Raw genomic sequence first — 19,502 nt, 5'->3', positions numbered from 1 at the left:
AATGAAATAGAAACGAAGAAAACAATAGCAAAGATCAATGAAACTGAAAGCTGTTTCTTTGAGAAGATAAACAAAATTGATAAACCTTCAGCCAGACTCATCAAGAGAAAATGGGAGAGGACTCAAATCAATAAAATCAGAAATGAAAAAAGGGAAGTTACAACAGACACCACAGAAATACAAAGGATGATAAGAGATCAAGCAACTATACGTCAATAAAATGGACAACCTATGGGCTTCCCTGGTGGTGCAGTGGTTAACAATCCGCCTGCCAATGCAGGGGACACGGTTCATGCCCTGGTCCAGGAAGATCCCACATGCTGTGGAGCAAGAAAGCCCGTGTGCCACAACTACTGAGCCTGCGCTCTAGAGCCCATGAGCCGCAACTACTGAGCCCACGTGCCACAACTACTGAAGTCCGTGCGCCTAGAGCCTGTGCTGTGCAACATGAGAAGCCACTGCAATGAGAAGCCCACACATTGCAACAAAGAGCAGCCCCCACTCACCACAACTAGAGAAAGCCCGCATACAGCAATGAAGACCCAACGCAGCCAAAAATTTTTAAAAATTTTAAAAAAAAAGGACAACCTAGAAGAAATAGACAAATTCTTGGAAAGATACAGCCTTCCAAGACTGAACCAGGAAGAAACAGAAAGTATGAACAGAACAATCACACGTATGGAAATTGAAACTGTGATTAAAAATCTTCCAACAATGTGCATAAGAGATGTCTTCACCCCTGGGTAATAGGACACATGTTCAGAGCAGCACTGCTATGGACTGAATGTCTGTGTCCCCCTAAATTAGGTTAAATTAGGTTAGGTTGAATCCTAACCCCCAATCTGATGGTGTTAGGCAGTGAGGCCTCTGGGAGGTGATCAGGTCATGAGGGTGGAGCCCTCATGAATGGGATTAGTGTCCTAATAAAAGGGACCCCAAAGAACTTCCTCACCTCACACCATGTGAGGACACAGCAAGAAGACAGCCGTCAATGAACCAGGAAGCAGGCTCTCCCCAGACACCAAATCTGCTAGTGCATTGTGTTAAGCCCTAGTGTTATTGGACTTCCAGCTTCCAGAACTATCAGCAATAAATTTCTCTATGCCACCCAGTCTGTGGTAGTCTGTGATAGGCAGCCCGAGTGGACTAAAAAACCAGTGCCATTCACCAGAGCACACCCCTGACAGCAACCCAATGCCAACATAGGAACCCGGGTGAATAAACTGTAGAATGTACTCTACAGTTCCATCATACTCCATGGAATACGATGATGCAACCAAGAGATGAGCAAATGCAAAATATGGATGGGTCTTCACAGTAGAATATGCAGTTTAAAAAGGTACCAGAAATAATATTAAGTAAAAAAATAAAAAGTAAGTCCCCAAACACTGTATACAGTATGATACCCTTTGAATACAGTTAAATGCAAATAAAATAAAGATACATTATGGGAATTTGAATAGATACAATAAAACTATACAACATGGAAAGCAAGGTAATATTGAGTATAAGCTTGGAGATGCTATGGTGGGAACGACTATAACAAATGGTAATTACTGTTAAGGACTTAGCTGTGTTGTGAGTGGTGATTGACAGGTACTTATTTTGTTGTTAAAAATAACGAATTGAACCAAGTAAATAAAAGCATGCTAAAGCTGGAAAAAAAACGTCTTCCAACAAACAAAAGTCCAGGGCCAGATGGCTGCACAGGCTAATTCTATAAAACATTTAGAGAAGAGTTAACACCTACCCTTCTGAAACTCTTCCAAAAAACTGCAGAGGAAGGAACACTCCCAAGCTCATTCTACAAGGCCTCTATCACCCTGATACCCAAACCAGACAAAGATATCACAGAAAAAGAAAATTACAGGCCAATATCACTGATGAACATAGATGCAAAAATCCTCAACAAAATTCCAGCAAACCAAATCCAACAACACATTAAAAGGATCACAGGCCCTGATCAAGTGGGATTTATCCCAGGGTTGGAAATACTCTTCAACACACGCAAATCAATCAATGTGATATACCACATTAACAGACTGAAGAATAAAAACCATATAATCATCTCAGTAGACGCAGAAAAAATTTTTGACAAAGTTCAACACCCATTTATGATTAAAAAAACTCTCCAGAAAGTGGGCATAGAGGGAACCTACCTCAACATTTTAAAGGCCATTTATGACAAACCTACAGCTAACATCATACTCAATGGCAAAAAGCTGAAAGCATTTCCTCTAAGATCAGGAACAGGACAAGGATGTCCACTCTTGCCACTTTTATTCAACAGAGTTTTGGAAGTCTTAGCCACAACTATCAGAGAAGAAAAAGAAATAAAAGGAATCCAAATTGGAAAAGAAGAAGTAAAACTGTCACTGTTTGCACATGACATGATACTATACATAGAGAATCTTAAAGATGCCACCAGAAAACTACTAGAGCTAATCAATGAATTTGGTAAAGTTGCAGGATACAAAATTAATGCACAGAAATCTCTCGCATTCCTATACACTAACAATGAAAGATCAGAAAGAGAAATTAAAGAAAAAATCACATTTACCATAGCAACAAAAAGAATAAAATACCTAGGAATAAACCTACCTAAGGAGGCAAAAGACCTGCATTCAGAAAACTATAACACACTGATGAAAGAAATCAAAGATGACACAAACAGATGGAGAGATGTACCATGTTCCTGGACTGGAAGAATCAATATTGTGAAAATGACTGTACTACCCAAAGCAATCTACAGATTCAGTGAAATCCCTATCAAATTACCAAGGGCATTTTTCACAGAACTAGAACAAAAAATTTTATTCTTTGTATGGAAACATAAAAGACCCTGAATAGCAAAAGCAATCTTGAGAAAGAAGAATGGAGCTGGAAGAATCAGGCTCCCTGACTTCAGACTACACTACAAAGCTACAGTAATCAAGACAGTATGGTACTGGCACAAAAACAGAAATATGAATCAGTGGAACAGGATAGAAAGTCCAGAGATAAACCCACGACCTATGGCCACCTAATCTATGATAAAGGAGGCAAGAATATACAATGGAGAAAAGACAGTCTCTTCAATAACTGGTGCTGGGAAAATTGGACAGCTACATGTAAAAGAATGAAACTAGAACACTCCCTAACACCATACACAAAAATAAAACTGAAAATGGCTTAAAGACCTAAATGTAAGGCTGGATACTATAAAACTCTTAGAGGAAAATATAGGCAGAACACTCTTTGACATAAATCACAGTAAAATCTTTTTTGACCCATCGTCTAGAGTAATGAAAATAAAAACAAAAATAAACAAATGGAACTTAATTAAACTTAAAAGCTTTTGCACAGCAAAGGAAACCATAAACAAAATGAAAAGACAACCCTTGGAATGGGAGAAAATACTTGCAAACAAAGCAACTGACAAGGAATCAATCTCCAAAATATTCAAACAGCTCATGGAGCTCAATATCAAAAAACAAACAGCCCAATCAAAAAATGGGCAGAAGACCTACGTAGACATTTCTCCTAAGAAGATACACAGATGGCCAACAAACACATGAAAAGATTCTCAACATCATTAATTATTAGAGAAATGCAAATCAAAACTACAATGAGGTATCACCTCACACCAGTCAGAATGACCATCATTAAAATATCTACAAACAATAAATGCTGGAGAGGGTGTGGAGAAAAGGGAAATCTCCTCCATTGTTGGTGGGAACGTAAATTGGTACAGCCACCATGGAGAACAGTATGGAGGTTCCTTAAAAAACTAAAAATAGAGCTACCATATGACCCAGCAATCCCATTCCTAGGCATATATCTGAAGAAAACCATAATTTGAAAGGATGCATGCACCCTGATGTTCACTGCAGCACTATTTACAAAAGCCCAGACATGGAAGCAACCTAAATGCCCACTGACAGAGGAATGGATAAAGAAGATGTGGGACATACATACAATGGAATATTACTCAGCCATTAAAAAAGGAATGAAATTGTGCCATTTGCAGAGACGTGGATGGACCTAGAGACTGTCATACAGAGTGAAGTAAGTCAGAAAGAGAAAAACAAATATTGTATAATATCACTTATATGTGGAATCTAGAAAAATGGTAGAGAAGAACTTATTTGCAAAGCAGAAATAGAGTCACAAATATAGAGAACAAACTTACAGTTACCAAGGTGGGGAAGGGCAGGGTGGGATGAACTGGGAGACTGGGACTGACATATATACACTACTATGTATAAAATAGATAACTAATGGGAACCTACTGTATAGCACAGGTAACTCTACTCAGTGCTCTGTGGTGACGTAAATGGGAAGGAAAGCTAAAAAAGAGTAGATATATGTATATGTATGACTGATTCACTCTACTGTACAGAAAGAATCTAACCTAAGATTGTAAAGCAACTATACTCTAATAAAAATTAATTAAAAAAAAAACAAAAACAAAGAAAAAAATGATTCTCTCTCTTCTGCACCTTTACCCATTCTTCTCTATGACTCTTTCCTAATATATAAATATGTTTAAAGTTTTTTTTCACATGTTAAAAACAAAAATTCTCACTTGGCTTCATATCCCACTTTAGCTAACATACTTTATCTGCATCATGTAATACTTCATGTGTACACTCTTCTTTCTTTTCTCATAAACTTGCCAGCTCACTATAATAGATATGTTTTTCCTACTCTACTGAAAGTGCTCCTGCTAAGATCACCAACAATCTAAACTGCTGAAACTAAAGGATATTTTGCAATCCTTATGTTATTCGACCTCTCTTAAGCATTTAATACTGACTTCTCCCTCCTTCCTGAAATTATCATTTCCCTTGGCTTCTGAGACCACTGTAGTCTCCCCTGACTCTGCAACATCTCTTTGGCTGCCTCTTCTCAATAATCTTTATGGTTTCATTCTATTCCTTAAAATATTAGTGTTGGCTAGGGTTCCATTCTTATTTTCTAAATAAATTTAATTCCAAATTTTCTCCCTCTCAGTATAATCTTTGAATAAATTATCTACACCCAAGGTTTCACTTATACAACTATTACTTCAAGTATGAATTTTCAGCTCTATCCTCTATTCTAAGCCATATGGCTTACTGTATATCTAAATGTAGATTTTCCAGAGGTACTTTAGGCAGGAAAACAAAAATAGAAACAATATAACTTTCAAATTAGTACAGGAGGAAAACAAATGAATAAAAACCTCCCACTGGAACAAGGAAAAGAAACAAAGAACTTCAATTAATCTATAGAAGTTACAGTGAGAGGGAGAGAGAAACAGAAAAAAGCAGGACAAATAGAAAGCACAAAAATAAGATGGGAAAAATAATATAATACCATATATGCTAAATATATCAATAATTACTACCACTGTTAATGGACAAAGTTTTCTAGTTAAAAGAAGATTTTCAGACTTAACAACAACAAAAGTCCAGATAAAAGGATTTTTTAAAGGACACAGAAACGGTCAAAAAAGACGGAAAATGCCCACAAATATTAACAAAATGAAACAAAAAGTTGGCATAGTTATACTAATAACAAATGAAATAAATTTAAAGGCAAAATTTGTTTCTAGCTATAAAGAGTATTATGTAAGACATTAGTCAGCAACATAAAACATTTCTAAACTTGTATGCATCTAATAACATAGCCTCACAATACATACAGTACAAATGGACAGAACCAGAAGGAAAAACATCCACAATCACAGTGCAAGATTTTAACAGCCTCCTTCAGTACTCAGTAACTAACAGAATAAACAAACAAACAAAAATTCATGTATGTTTGTGTCAACAACACAATTTAACAAGACTGATCTAATGAAGGGGTGTATGTGTGTGTGTGTGTATAACTCTGCACCCAACAACTGGATACTCCTTTCAAAAACATTTAGAACAGATTTACTTTATAAAGCTATAACAACTAAAAACTATTTACTAACTCTGAGACAAACAGACTAATGAAACAGAATAGGAAATTCAGAAATCAGTGGAGAAAGGATGGACCTCTGTAATAATAAATATCATTAGGATAAATGAAAAATGACAATCCATATGATAACAAGAGAAATATTTGAATATACACAAAATAAATTCTAGATGAATTCAATTCTTAAGTGTTACAATGTTGAACTTTATCTGAGCCTTGTGTTCCCTAAAAGGAGTGATAGCTGAGAAATCCCTTTACCGTTTTGTGTTTCCAGAACTGACTAACTACAGAAGGCCACACTGCCCTCACATATTCTTGGTATGACCCACCTCCACCCTCCCTCAATGATTATCACTTCCTTGCTTACCCGTCTTTATAAAACCCCAAGCCCCCTTCATTTACTTTGAGATGTTCCTCACTAATGAACATTGTTCCTACTGTAAAAGTTTGAATAAAATCATCTTCTTAATTGTCTGGTGCCTCTGACAAATATGAAAAGCAAAGTGGTAAAACTTTTAAAAGAAAACATGAAAGAAAATCTTGATAACACTGGGGCAGATAAGAATTTCCTAAGTAGCAAAACATGGATAAACCTCAAAAATACTGTTCAGTGAAAAAAGTTGCAGAAAAAATCTATGTTTATATATTTTCATAAAGTTTAAAAACAGTGTGTGTGCTCATGTATTAAATATAATTAGGGATACAAACCTATGTGACAAAAATATAAAAATATGGACAGGAAGAATACATATCACCTTTAGGATAGCTATTACCTTTTGTGAGAGAGGGAGGGGAATAGGGTGGGAAAGGAGGAGTTTAGCTGGAAATATATCTTTCTTTTTAAAAAGATTTACAGCAAAGTTTCAAATAACTTGGGAATTTTGTTAAAATGCAGATTCTGATTCAATAGGATTGAGGATAGGGGTGGTACTGAGATTTTGCATTTCTAATAAGCTACCAGGTAGGTAATGCTAAAGAAAATATGGCTAACTTTATTAAACCTGCGTGGTGAGCACAAAAGAGTCTATTATTTTTTACATGTTAGAAATAATTAATTAACAAATATAAAGTTCAGGAGAATTTCTAGCAACCTCCATAAGGTGCCACCAAGCAGTAGTAAATAATCCCTCTCTTAACTGTACATACAGTTTAAGGCTGCTCTCCTTTTGTGAAACATAAATAATATTTAGAAATATACAAACACATAAAAATAAGGAAAGCATTTGGGATTCTAAGGAAAAAGTCAGAAGAGTAGCTTAAATTCTTATAAAACTATTTTATAGTGAACTATTAATAAAAATTGTACTCTTCTGTCATTTAGTCCCTGAAAGTTGACAAATTTCTCAGTTAATTTAATCCTAACCTCTTCATCTGTCATTGATGAGATACTCCTGAGGGAGACTTTTTGAGGTATTCTTACACTATTAAAAAAAGAAAAAAAGAATATAATAGCATTAATTCAGATTAACATTTAGAATATAATAATTCAGATTAATATTTAGAGGAACATAAATAAACGACCTCACACACAAAAAGAGCAAACTCTGCTTCATGAATGGATATTAGCAAGTTTACATTAATTATACAATCGTTAAGCACAGAATATAATAAGGTCTATGAAGGCCAGGACTTTGGTGTGCTTTGTTCTCTGCTATTGTGTCAGCATCTAGAATGCTCCTGGTATATAAAAGCCCTCAACAAATACCTGTCAAATGAATAAGTAAAATTTCATTTAGTGACTTCAATATACCAGGATGTTATAAGACATATAAAGATAAAAACAAAAGATGGCCTTACCCTCCAGGGTGTCAAAATCTAACAAGGAACATAGACACATAGACTTAATATATTATACATTACAATATTATATGTGTAATATATAATATTACATAGAAATCTATTTATATAGTTTTATATAGTAGAAAAAAGTATGGTCATGGGAAAATGAAGGAAAGATAGTATTCAGAGAGAGGATCTATATATAAAAAAGTATATAATGTGAAAAATAAATGAGATAGCATGGATGGTAAAAGTATATACAGTTGCTATTAAAACACATCAAGGAGTGAGTGTTCAATTTGCTCAGGGAGACCAAAAATTAATTCTCAAGAATTAACATCAATTCTGAGTCTTGAAGGATAAGAATAAGTAAAAGTTTGATGGGTGGCCTTGGATTGACGTGTGGTAGAGCAGGAATTAGGTAGCAGGAAATTGGAGACGTATTCCAAACAGAGGAATATATAGAGAAGCAGGAAAAACAGGTTTATTCTGGAAAGCTTCAAGTAATTTAGCACTTCAAAGTTCAGGGTATTAGAGAAAAAATGATTGGAAATGAGGCTGAAAAGAGATACAGAGGCCAGACTATGAAGTATTTGATATATCATGCTAAGAAATTTGAATTGTAACTGATTATAATCAAGCGAGTGATTTGATTAGATTTCTATTTGAGAAAGATTCTTTGGTAGCAACATGAAACATGGACAAGAAGTGGCTAGGACTAGAGGAAAAGAGACTAGAAGTTTTTAAAAATGGTTGAGGCCAAAAGTGATTAGAGCTTGAACTAGGGCGGTGGCCTTGGAGGCTGAGAAGACAAAAGAGACTCAGGAGATTTTAGGAAGTAGAACTGACGAGATCATCAGGGAGGTGTTAAAATGGCTCTCATAACCCTGACTTGGGAGATTGCGTGGAATGTGTAATAGTGATTACATGTATATAGATGCACATGTTTGTGGAGATGCCTTTTTTTAAAGCAGTCCTCATTTTAATTTCAAGTCACCTATAAGCTGTACTTACAATTCAGGCAACACCTAGTTCTCTGAGTTAATTTATATGTGTGTGTGTGTGTGTGTATATTTATATATAGATAGATAGATAGGTAGGTAGATAAATACACACATATATATGGTTTAGAATAGAATCTAGCAAATAGTAAGTTTTAAATGAATATTAGCTATTTTATTATTACCCTGAACCATCGAAGAGCTTTAGTCCCTATTCTAACTTTTCTATTTCATTCCATTCTGAGTTCTAAAGAGGATATGGTAAAATCTCTGGGAAACATATAACTTTCAAATTCTTCAACACTGTCAGCCACTTAAAGCTTTTGTTGAAATAAAGATGATCTGTTTATTCAAAACAAGGAGAAGCTGGAATAGGAGCTTTCATTAATTACTTATATGCCCCAGGAAATATATAAAACTTACCCACCCCAAGTAGGTCTTACAATAACAAGAGTTTGGGATCTACCTTAGAAAGATACTTTGTGTCATTGACAGTTGATGTAACCTGTTTCTAAAATGGAGTTGTGAGTGAGAGAAGAATTTGAGAAGAAAAGGAGAAAGAAATTTAATAAATTTCCAGAGTTGCTTGGGTTGGACCTTCAAAATGTTCTCACTATTTTCTTTGAAGAACTATAAATAATCAGACCAAAAATATCCGTATTCTAAAACAAACTTCAAAGAAAATATAAATTATTTTTAACTATGCAGGGGCTCTCTTTTATTAGCTTAATAAAAAGTTAACTATAAATTCATAGTATTATTGTCAGTATCTAATCATTAAGATGGCATCTGAATAGATACTGTTATGATGAGTAACTTACCAAAAATGATATACATTTGTTATACTTAGGTGCACAGACCGAGCATTTTTAAAATGCTATATTTTTTTTTTTTAATGTAAAATTTCCTTCAGAAATAGATGAAAAGATATAAGGGATGGGCACTAATAATTGCTGAGTATCTACTATGTGGTAGGCATTGTACTAGATGCTTTACATTTCCTCTCACTTAATCTTTACAAATCTCTGCAAAGTAAATATTACCTCTATACAACACAGAGGAAGCACATAGAAGTTAAACAGTCTATAGTAACATAGCTAGTAATGAACAGAGCTGGAATTCAATCCTGAAGCTGTCCAACTCCAAGGCCCACAGCCTTACATTATACTGTATTATTGATTCATAAATATAGAACATATGTGCCTTATATTTGAATAAAAGTTATAAATTTAAAAGCAATTTATATATTTCACTGATATATCATGTACTTCTTTTGAACTACCATCTTCACTTATAGTTTGTTTCTTCTTCCTTTAAGGAAAAGAAAAGTGTAGTATTAGGGGTAGTCTTAAAATGTATATAAGAGTAGGTAGGGGCTTCCCTGGTGGCACAGTGGTTGAGAATCTGCCTGCCAATGCAGGGGACACGGGTTCGAGCCCTGGTCTGGGAAGATCCCACATGCCGCGGAGCAACTGGGCCCGTGAGCCACAATTACTGAGCCTGCGCATCTGGAGCCTGTGCTCCACAACAAGAGAGGCCGCGATAGTGAGAGGCCCGCGCACCGCGATGAAGAGTGGCCCCCGCTTGCCACAACTAGAGAAAGCCCTCGTACAGAGATGAAGACCCAACACAGCCATAAATAAATAAATTAATAATAATAAAAAAAAGAGTAGGTAGTTTCCCCAAAAAATGTATATCCCTAAACTGCCTGAAATTCAATCAATTAGAGATTAATTCAGGGCAACTAATTCCTTTTAAAATCCAAATATCCAAGTCACTCACATTATAGTTTTTCCCCCTTCATGCATCTTTATATCATTCACATTGATATACTTTTTCAATCTAATTCCTTTTCCTTTAACACTTAGCCAGGATCAACCAAATTAAGGGAAAAGGAAGTATATTTGGTGGTTGGGAAAGAGAGAAAAAACAAGAGGTTATCTGGAAATATTTAGGCCCATGTGGAATGCAGGAGAAAGTACAGGGACAGCAGTTAAGTATAAGGAACATACAATATCTACAAAGAAGGATAACAAAATATGCATTTTCCCCCAGGCTAAACATCAGAATATTTGCTGTTATGAAAATCAAGATAAAATTAAATAAATTTAAAGCATCTTTTTGTCCATGTGCACCATAAACTCAACATTCTTGTTAAGTATGGTTTTGTCATCCTCCAAAGTCACTAACATATTTTACTGGCAAATATTAGAACTAGAAAATGGAAAATAAAAATATATGCTTTAAAATTTTACTTTGATTGAGTTTAAGTTTAGAAATAATATATTTTTACACCTCAAGAATGTCAAATTCTTCTTCAAGTTCTCCTAAAGAAACTTCTTCTTCTTCTATGTTGAATGAACATAACGAACATGAGATGACTAAGACATTTAGACATAACATAAATGGAAATTTAGCAGTTTGACTTTTTTTTCAACTGACCTCCCCATCTCTATTCTTACTCATTTCAATTCATTTTCAACACAATTTTAAACTAATATTCCTAAAGTACAGCTCTGATTATTTTATTTTCCTGCTCAAAAGCTTTCAGCTGCTCTTACCAAAGTTGAACATTTTTAGCCTTATATTCAGGGCCCCTCAAAATCTGTTTCCAAATGAACTTTTAATTTTATTTCCCATGACTCTCCTTTGCATGGGGAGTAAGACTAGTATTGGTTTGTCAATATCAGCAGATTTGAAATTGAAGGGAAAGAGAGCTAAATAAAATGCCATCATTCAAATTTACAGAAGACTGTAGATTGCCTTCTAGGTTAGGCACAACTCTAGGTGATATAGATAAACAGGTAAAACTAACCCCAGGAAAGTCACAATACTTACTGACTTTAATACTAAGTATACCAAGCATTGAATATACACAAGTGGTAGGGTACAGGAGTTATGTCACTGTTTCGGGGGGGAAAAAAAAAGGAGATTTTGGCCAGCTGAAGGATGTCCAGACAGTGGGAATAATTATTAGTGCATTGTCCCATAAAGTATGAGTGAGGAGGAGAAAACGAGGGAAGAACTTTTGTGGTGATCAAACAACAGTTTCCCCCAACTCTAGGGCTTCTTCCTTTCTTCCTTTTGACTCTGCCTGTAGCGCTCCACTCAGATTAGTTTCATTTTGTCTTTTCTGTATTCTTCCACTTTCTCTTTCCTTTACTATTTAATTTGAATATTTTTTTCTACGTTAATGGTTTTGATCTCATTCCATTTGTTCTTCAACTGTAACCCACTGAAAATCCTTTTTGGAAATAAATGGTGTTCAAGTCCACCTTTTCTTTCCTCTTGCAGAGACTTTTTTTTCCCCTCATAAGTGTTGTTCTCTTAGTTGACTGAAATTCAGTACTGAGATTTTTTTTTAAATTTATTTTATTTTATTTTTTTAATTTCTTGGCCATGCCGCATGGCTTGTGGGATCTCAGTTCCCAACCAGGAATTGAACCCGGGCCCTCACTGGTGAAAGTGTGGAGTCCTAACCACTGGATCACTAGGGAATTCCTAGTACGGAGATTTTTAATATTAATTTTAATGTTTAATATTCAGTATTTTACATTTGAGTCTAAATTTTCTAAATTTCAATTGGTTCTTTTGATTAAGAAAGTTTTTAAATGTGGTTTTTAAATTTAAAAAATATAAATCACATTATAGGGAAAGCATAAACCTTTCTGACATTTGAAATAAAATATTATGAAAGAGACGCAATTTAAGGAGAGATGCCAAAATCTTTCACATTAGGAAAAGGAGACTAATTTAGGCATAAGAAACAATTTAGGAGGAAAACTAAAAGTAGAAGCAGAATTATACAAATAAAATTTAATTGGCATGGTTAGTAGAAGAAGGAGAACATATGAAGTGATATGAAAAGAAATGGATCTAAAATTGATGCAGGAGCCTCAAGTATCGTTGAAGGACTGAGCTTTGGTTCTTGGTTCTAATTCAAAAAAGAAGATTTTATTTGGGGATGCCCAAAAGATGTGGATGTCAATTCTACCTGTAGATGATATAAGCAAAACAGTAAAAAAAAAAGCTATGAATATTCATTCTAAGGGGCACTATGATGTTCAGAGAGATTACACTGAATATTTGTTCATAAATGTATTACAATGTGGAAAAAATTATTTTTATCTACCCTTAAGCTGGTGCAAAGTTCATTTATCTTTCAAAGATTCTCAGTATAAGTATCCGATGTTAGAAGTGTTTATTCTGTTTTAATAAGACATGAGTGGTCATACTAATTTTTATTTTTAAAAGCATCTAAAGTCATTTTTGCTCTATTTCCTAATGTATAAAGGATACATTTATATGGCAAACAGGTTCATTTTCTGAGAGAGTTACTTTTATTGCACCATCACTCTTCCACCAGTGCTCCTTCTACATAATGTAGCCTTCCCTAGTGGTACTATAATTTATGCACAGACTCAAATTGAGTCGGCTGTAATGCCTAAGATGCACTGATCATCTATCCATCTATCTGTCTGTCTATCTATGTACATAATTAGGCATTAAGTTCAGTTGAGTCTATTTCCATTTATCTTTTTTCCTCCTTTTAATTTCCAAGGTCATCGCCTTAATTCATGCATTATTTGTGTTCTGACTACAGCAACAGGCCTCTAACTGAACTTGACTTTCTCTCTCATACAAAGAATGTCATACCTGGCTGCCACAGTTAATCTTTCTAAGTCATAATTCTAACATGTTTCATCTCTACTATCTCTATCCTTTTCTACCCTATGTCTAAAATATCTTCTTTGATTTCTAATTAAAGAACATGCATTTTATTTGGAACTCTCTGGGCTTCCTAGATCTGGATGTCTATTTCTTCCCCAAGTTAGGGAAGTTTTCAGCCATTATTCCTTCAAATAAGATTTTTGTCCCTTTCTCTCTTCTTCCGGGAGCTCTATGAGAATGATAGTCCATTTCATGTTGTCCCATAAGTCCCTTAAACTATATTCACATTTTTTCATTCTTTTTTCTTTTCACTGCTGTGATTAGGTAAGTTCCACTGTCTTGTCTTCAAGTTGACTGATCCTTTCTTTGCTTCACCTAGGCTCCTATTGAACCCCTCTCGTGTATTTTTCAGCTCAGTTATTGTATTCTTCAGCTCTGTGACTTCTATTTGGTACTTCCTTACATTTTCCATCTCTTTGTTGAGGTTCTCACTGTGTTCATCCACTCTGTCCTTCTTTACCCCAGTTCAGTGAGCATCTTTATGACCACTACTTTGAATTCTTTAACAGGCAAATTACTTATCTCTGTTTCATTAAGGTTTTTTTCTGAGACTCACCTTGTTCTTTCATTTGGAACATATTCCTCTGCTTCTTCATTTTGCGTGACTCTCTGTGTTGGTTTCTGTACAGTAGATGAAACAACCACCTCTCCCAGTCTTGAAGGAGTAGCTTCATGTAAATGAATACTTTTGTTCAGCCCTGTCCCAACTCTTTGTTGACTCTCAACCCTTTGTGTTTGTCCAAGCAGCCTATTATGTTTTTAATAGCTCCTAGTCGTTGAGGATATGCCAAGACCTGTCAGTGTCCTTAGGGGAGGATCTCAGCACCTAGATTCAGGCTGACTGGAAGCCAGACAGTCAGGCAGCAACTTTTAAAAGTATGCAAATATATATTGCCCTGAGGGGCCACAAGTCTAAGCCTTACCAGCCACCAGAGCCAGATGATCTGGAGGTGGTCCCTGGGCAGCAATCACAAAAATTGGAGATCCAGACAAATGCATGAACTACTTTCTGGGAGACACTGGTGAGTGGGAACAAGGCAGCAGGGGAGTGTCAAGACAGCATCCACAGCCTATGTTCCTTGAGAGCAGCTCTGTAGGCCAATAAATGTGTGCCAAACCTGAGGTCTGCCCCTCAGTATGAAGCTCTAGGAAAAGCAAAGTGCCCTCCTTTACAGAAAGACTGGGGGTGTATGCCTCAGTCTGCTGTCTGTGCAGTGTCCTGGTGGTGGTAGCCTGCCAAGAACCATTCCTCTGATTGCCGCAGTCTTGTGGGACCCTAAAATGCCAGGCTTTCTGGCCACCAGAGCCAGCGATCAAGGGGTGTCTCCCAAGCCATCAGCCACAAAAACTGGGCACCAGACATTTGTAAAGCTCCCCTCCAGGCAACGCTGTGCTCTGGAGCTTGGCAGAGGGTGAGTGTGAAGATAGCATTCACCCTTCGAGGTCTCTGAGAAGGATTACAGTCAGCCCCTAGATGTGTGTTTAATTAGAAGCCTGCCCCGATCCCCTCCCACCTACCCCACCCAGCCATAGTTATGATGATTAGCTAATAGATCTCCTTCACAGAAAGACCTAGCTCTGGGTCTGTAGCCTCTTGAAGTGCCCTGAGATGGTAGCTGTTTAAGAACTCTCCCTCCATTGGTTACAGTCTTGTGGGACCTGTGAGTATAATCCCCACTGGCCACCAGAGCCAGGCAATGTAGAGATGTCTCCTGGTAGGAGTCATAAAAATCAGGACACCAGACAGGGGTATGAGCTCCTTTTTGAGTGACACCATTAATTACAGTCCCATGTGTCTAGAAATGCAAGCTCCCCTGGCCTCCAGAGCCAGGTGATCAGGAGGCATGCCCTGCATGGCAGCTGCAAAAATCAGGGCACCAGACATGTGTAAAGGCTTTTTTTCTGGGAGATACTGGCTCTGTGAAGCATGGCAAAGGGAGAACATGAAGATGGTGCCCGCAAGTCTCCAGCCGGGAAGAGTGTTCCAGCAGGCTCATAGAAGTGTATGTTAAATTAGATGCCTGCCCCTTAGGCCAAGGTTTTAATATAAGCAGGTGAGCCTCCTTCACTTTAAGTCTAGGCACAATCAGCTAGCTTCCTCTGAGCTGGGCCCTGGGGTGGTGAATCTGTGTTCATGAGCCTTTTAAGAGCTGTTTCTCAGATCACTACCATCATGTGGGTCTCGGGATGTGAGCCCTGTTGGTTTTCAAAATTAGATGTTATGGGGGGTCATCTCTCAAGCACATGTCTTAAAAACTGGGGAACTCCATTTGGGGTTGAACCCTTTGCTCCTCAGAGAGAAGTTGTGGGTTTTGAGTTCCCTCCAGTTGTGGGTCATCACACAGGGGGTGAGATTGACAGCAAGATTGTGTCCCAGCCTCTCCAACCCATTTTGATGTGGTGTTCTTCTTGTCTGCCTGGTGCAGAGTTGTCACTCAGTCAGTCTTTAGGGTTTTTTAAAGAGGAAATCATTCCATATGTAGCTGTAGACTCAGTGTGTCCATGGGAGGAGGTGAGTTCAGTATCTTCCTATATCATCACCATCTTGAACTGGCCAGTTAAGTGAACCCAAAGAGACCACACAAAGACACATAATTGAAATATCAAAAATCAAAGACATGGAGAAACATTAAAAGAAGTGAGAGAAAAATGACTTGCTACATACAAGGGAACCCTCATAAGACTATTAGCAGATTTTTCAGCACAAACATTGCTGGTCAGAGGGAGTGGCATAATATATTCAAAGTGCTGAAAGAAAAAAATTCCAACCAAGAATACTATACCTGACAAAGTTATCATTCAGAATTTAAGGAGAGATACAGAGTTTTCCAGAGAACCAAAGCTAAAGGAGTTCATCACCACTAAACTGGCTTTACAAGAAATGTTAAAGGGACTTTTTAAGTTGAAAAGAAAGGGTGCTAATTAGTAACAAAAACACATATTAAAGAATAAATCTCACTGAAAAGTAAATATTCAGTAAAGGTAGTAAATTAAGTACTTATAAAGCTACTATGAAGTTTAAAAGACAAAAGTAGTAAAACTATGATTACAATAATTAGTTAAGGGATACACAAGACAAAAAGATATAAAATGTGACTTTAAAAACATAAAACGTAGAGGTGGGGGAACAGTAACAACTTTGAGCTTCAGAATCAGATAAAATTTCAGTTGTTATCAACTTAAAATAGACTGTTATAGATATAAGTTGTTATATGTAAGCCTTATGGGAACCAAAAAGCAAAAACCTATAGTAAACACACACACAAAAAAGAAAGGACTATAAGCATACCACTAAAGAAAGTCATTAAACCACAAAAGAAAAGTAAGAGAAGAAGGGAACAGAGAGGAACTACAAAAACAGTTAGAAAACAATAAACAAAATGGCAATAAGCACAGATCTATCAATAATTACTCTGAATATAAATGGACTAAATTCTCTAATTAAAGACACAGATTGGATGAGTGGATAAAAAAACAAGACCCACTCATATGCTGCCTACAGAGACACACTTCAGATGTAAGGACACTTGCAGACTAAAAAGGAAGGGATGGAAAAAGATATTCCATGCAAGTGGAAACCAAAAGAAAGCTGGAGTAGCTATTCTTAAATCAGTTAAAATAGACTTTAAAACAAATACTGTAATAAGAGATTAAGAAGAGCATTACATAATGATAAAGGGAGTGATCCAACAAGAGGATATAACATATGCAAATAGTTATGCATCCAACGTAGTGGCACCTAAATATATAAAGCATATATTAAAAGACCTAAAGGGGGAAATTGATAGTGATACAGTAATAGTAGGGGACTTTAATACCCCACTTACACCAATGGATAGATCATCCAGACAGAAAATTAAAAAGAAAACATTGGCCTTAAACAACATGTTAGACAAGTTATTAACAGATATTTACAAAGCATTCCATCTAAAAGCAACAGAATACACATTTTTCTCAAGTGCACAAAACAGCTCATATGTTAGGTCACAAAACATGTCTTAACAAATTTAAGAGGACTAATTATACCGAGCATGTTTTCTAACCATATGGTATGAAACTAAAAATTAATGGCACAAAGAAAACTGGAAAATTCACATTAAACACATTAACAACATTAAATATTAAATACATTAAACAACATTATACTGAATAACTAAGGGATCAAGGAAAAAAATCAAAAGAGAAATCAAAAAATACTTTGATACAAATGGAAATGGAAATGTAACATACCAAATTTTATGGGATGCAACAGAAGCAGTTCTAAGAGGGAAGTTCATAGTGATAAATGCCTATCTCAAGGAATAGGAAAAGTCTCAAGTAAACAACCTAACGTTACACCTTAAAGAACTAGAAAAAGGAGAACAAATGAAGCCCAAAGTTAGTAGAAGGAAGAAAATAACAAAGATAAGAGCAGAAATCAATGAAATAGAGACTAAAAAGACAGTAGAAAAGATCGATGAAATTAAGAGCTAATTCTTGGGAAAAAAACCCCAAAATTGATAAAACTTTTGCTAGACTTACCAAGAAAAAAAAGAGTGCCCAAATATGACTATGAACAATTATATGCCAACTAACTGGACAACCTAGAAGAAATGGATAAATTCTCCAAATCATATAATCTTCCAAGACTGAATCAGAAAAAAATAGAAAATCTGAACACACTAATTACCAGTAATGAAACTGAATCAGTAATCAAAAACTCCAACAAATAAAAGTCCAGGACTAGACAGCTTCACAGGTAAATTCTGCCAAACAGTTAAAGAAAAGTTAATACCTATCCCTCAAATTATTCCAAAAAACTGAAGAGGAAGGAATGCTTCTAAGTTCATTCTACAAGGCCAACATTACCCTGATACCAAAACCAGATAGAGACCCTACAAAAATAGAAAATTACAGGCCAATAACCCTGATGGGTAAAAATCCTCAACAAAATATTAGCAAACCAAATTCAACAATACGTTAAAAAGATCATATACTATGATCAAGTGGAATTTATTGCAGGGATGCAAGGATAGTTCAACATCCACAAGTCAGTCAATGTGATACACCATATTAACAAAATAAAGGATAAAAATCATATGATCATCTCAACAGATGCAGAAAAAGCTTTTGACAATATTCAACATCCATTTATGATTTAAAAAAAACCTCTCAGGTATGTTCCCTCTGAGGTAGAGGGAACATACCTCAACATAACAAAGGCCATACATGACAAACCCCAGCTAACAAGCTGATGGTTAAAAGCTGAAGGCTTTTCTCTAGGATCAGGAACAAGACGAGGATGCCCACTCTTGCCACTTTCATTCAACATAGTATTGGAAGTCCTAGGCACAGTAGTCAGAGAAGAAAAATAAAAGGAATTCAAATTGGAAAGGAAGAAGTAACACTGTCACTGTTTGCAGATGACATGATACTACATGTAGAAAACCCTAAAGACACCATTAAGAAACTGTTAGAGCTAATAAATGAATTCAGCAAAGTTGCAGTATGCAAAAATCTGTTTCGTTTCTTTATACTAATAATGGACTATCAGAAAGAGAAATAAAGAAAATAATCCCATTTATAATTGCATCAAAAAGAATAAAATACCTAGGAATAAATTTAACCAAGGAGGTGAAAAACCAATATATTAAAAACTACAGGACGTTAATGAAAGAAATTGAAGAAGACACAAATAAATGGAAACATATTCCATGTTCATTGGTTGGAAGAATTAATATTGTTAAAATGTCCATACTACACAAAGCAATATAAAAAATTCAATGCAATCCATACCAAAATTCCAATGGTATTTTTCACAGAAATAGAACAAACAATTCTAAAATTTATATGGAACTACAAAAGACCCTGAATAGCCAAAGCAATCTTGAGAAAGAAGAACAAAGCTGGAGGCATCATGCTCCCTGATTTCAAACTATATTACAAAGATCAGTAATTAAAACAGTATGGTATTGGCATAAAAACAGACACATAGATCAATGAAACAGAATAGCCCAGAAATAAACTTACACATATATGGCCAATTAACTTATGATGAAGGAGCCAAAAATATAACAATGG

The 19,502-nt window shown here is 35.8% G+C and overlaps 1 protein-coding gene across 9 annotated transcripts in view; it reads right to left on the bottom strand.

Annotated features, from left to right (window-relative positions):
- The window catches only part of LOC309663364 (small membrane A-kinase anchor protein), a 285,507-nt gene that overhangs the window by 258,339 nt on the left and 7,666 nt on the right, over positions 1–19,502 (bottom strand). The window contains exon 3 of one of the 9 annotated variants that reach the window (XM_082467354.1): positions 7,295–7,352. The exons of the other annotated variants lie outside the window; for them this stretch is intronic. Within the exon in view, the coding sequence (XP_082323480.1) occupies positions 7,295–7,309 (15 nt within the window). The 5' untranslated portion in view covers positions 7,310–7,352. The remainder of the gene's footprint in view (positions 1–7,294; positions 7,353–19,502) is intronic. 9 annotated transcript variants of the gene reach the window in all.

Source organism: Balaenoptera physalus (assembly GCF_965194825.1).
Source record: "Balaenoptera physalus genome assembly, chromosome: 6".
Taxonomy (NCBI): domain Eukaryota; kingdom Metazoa; phylum Chordata; class Mammalia; order Artiodactyla; family Balaenopteridae; genus Balaenoptera; species Balaenoptera physalus.
Note: the sequence above shows the minus strand (reverse complement) of the source record. Positions and strands in the feature narration are given on the sequence as shown.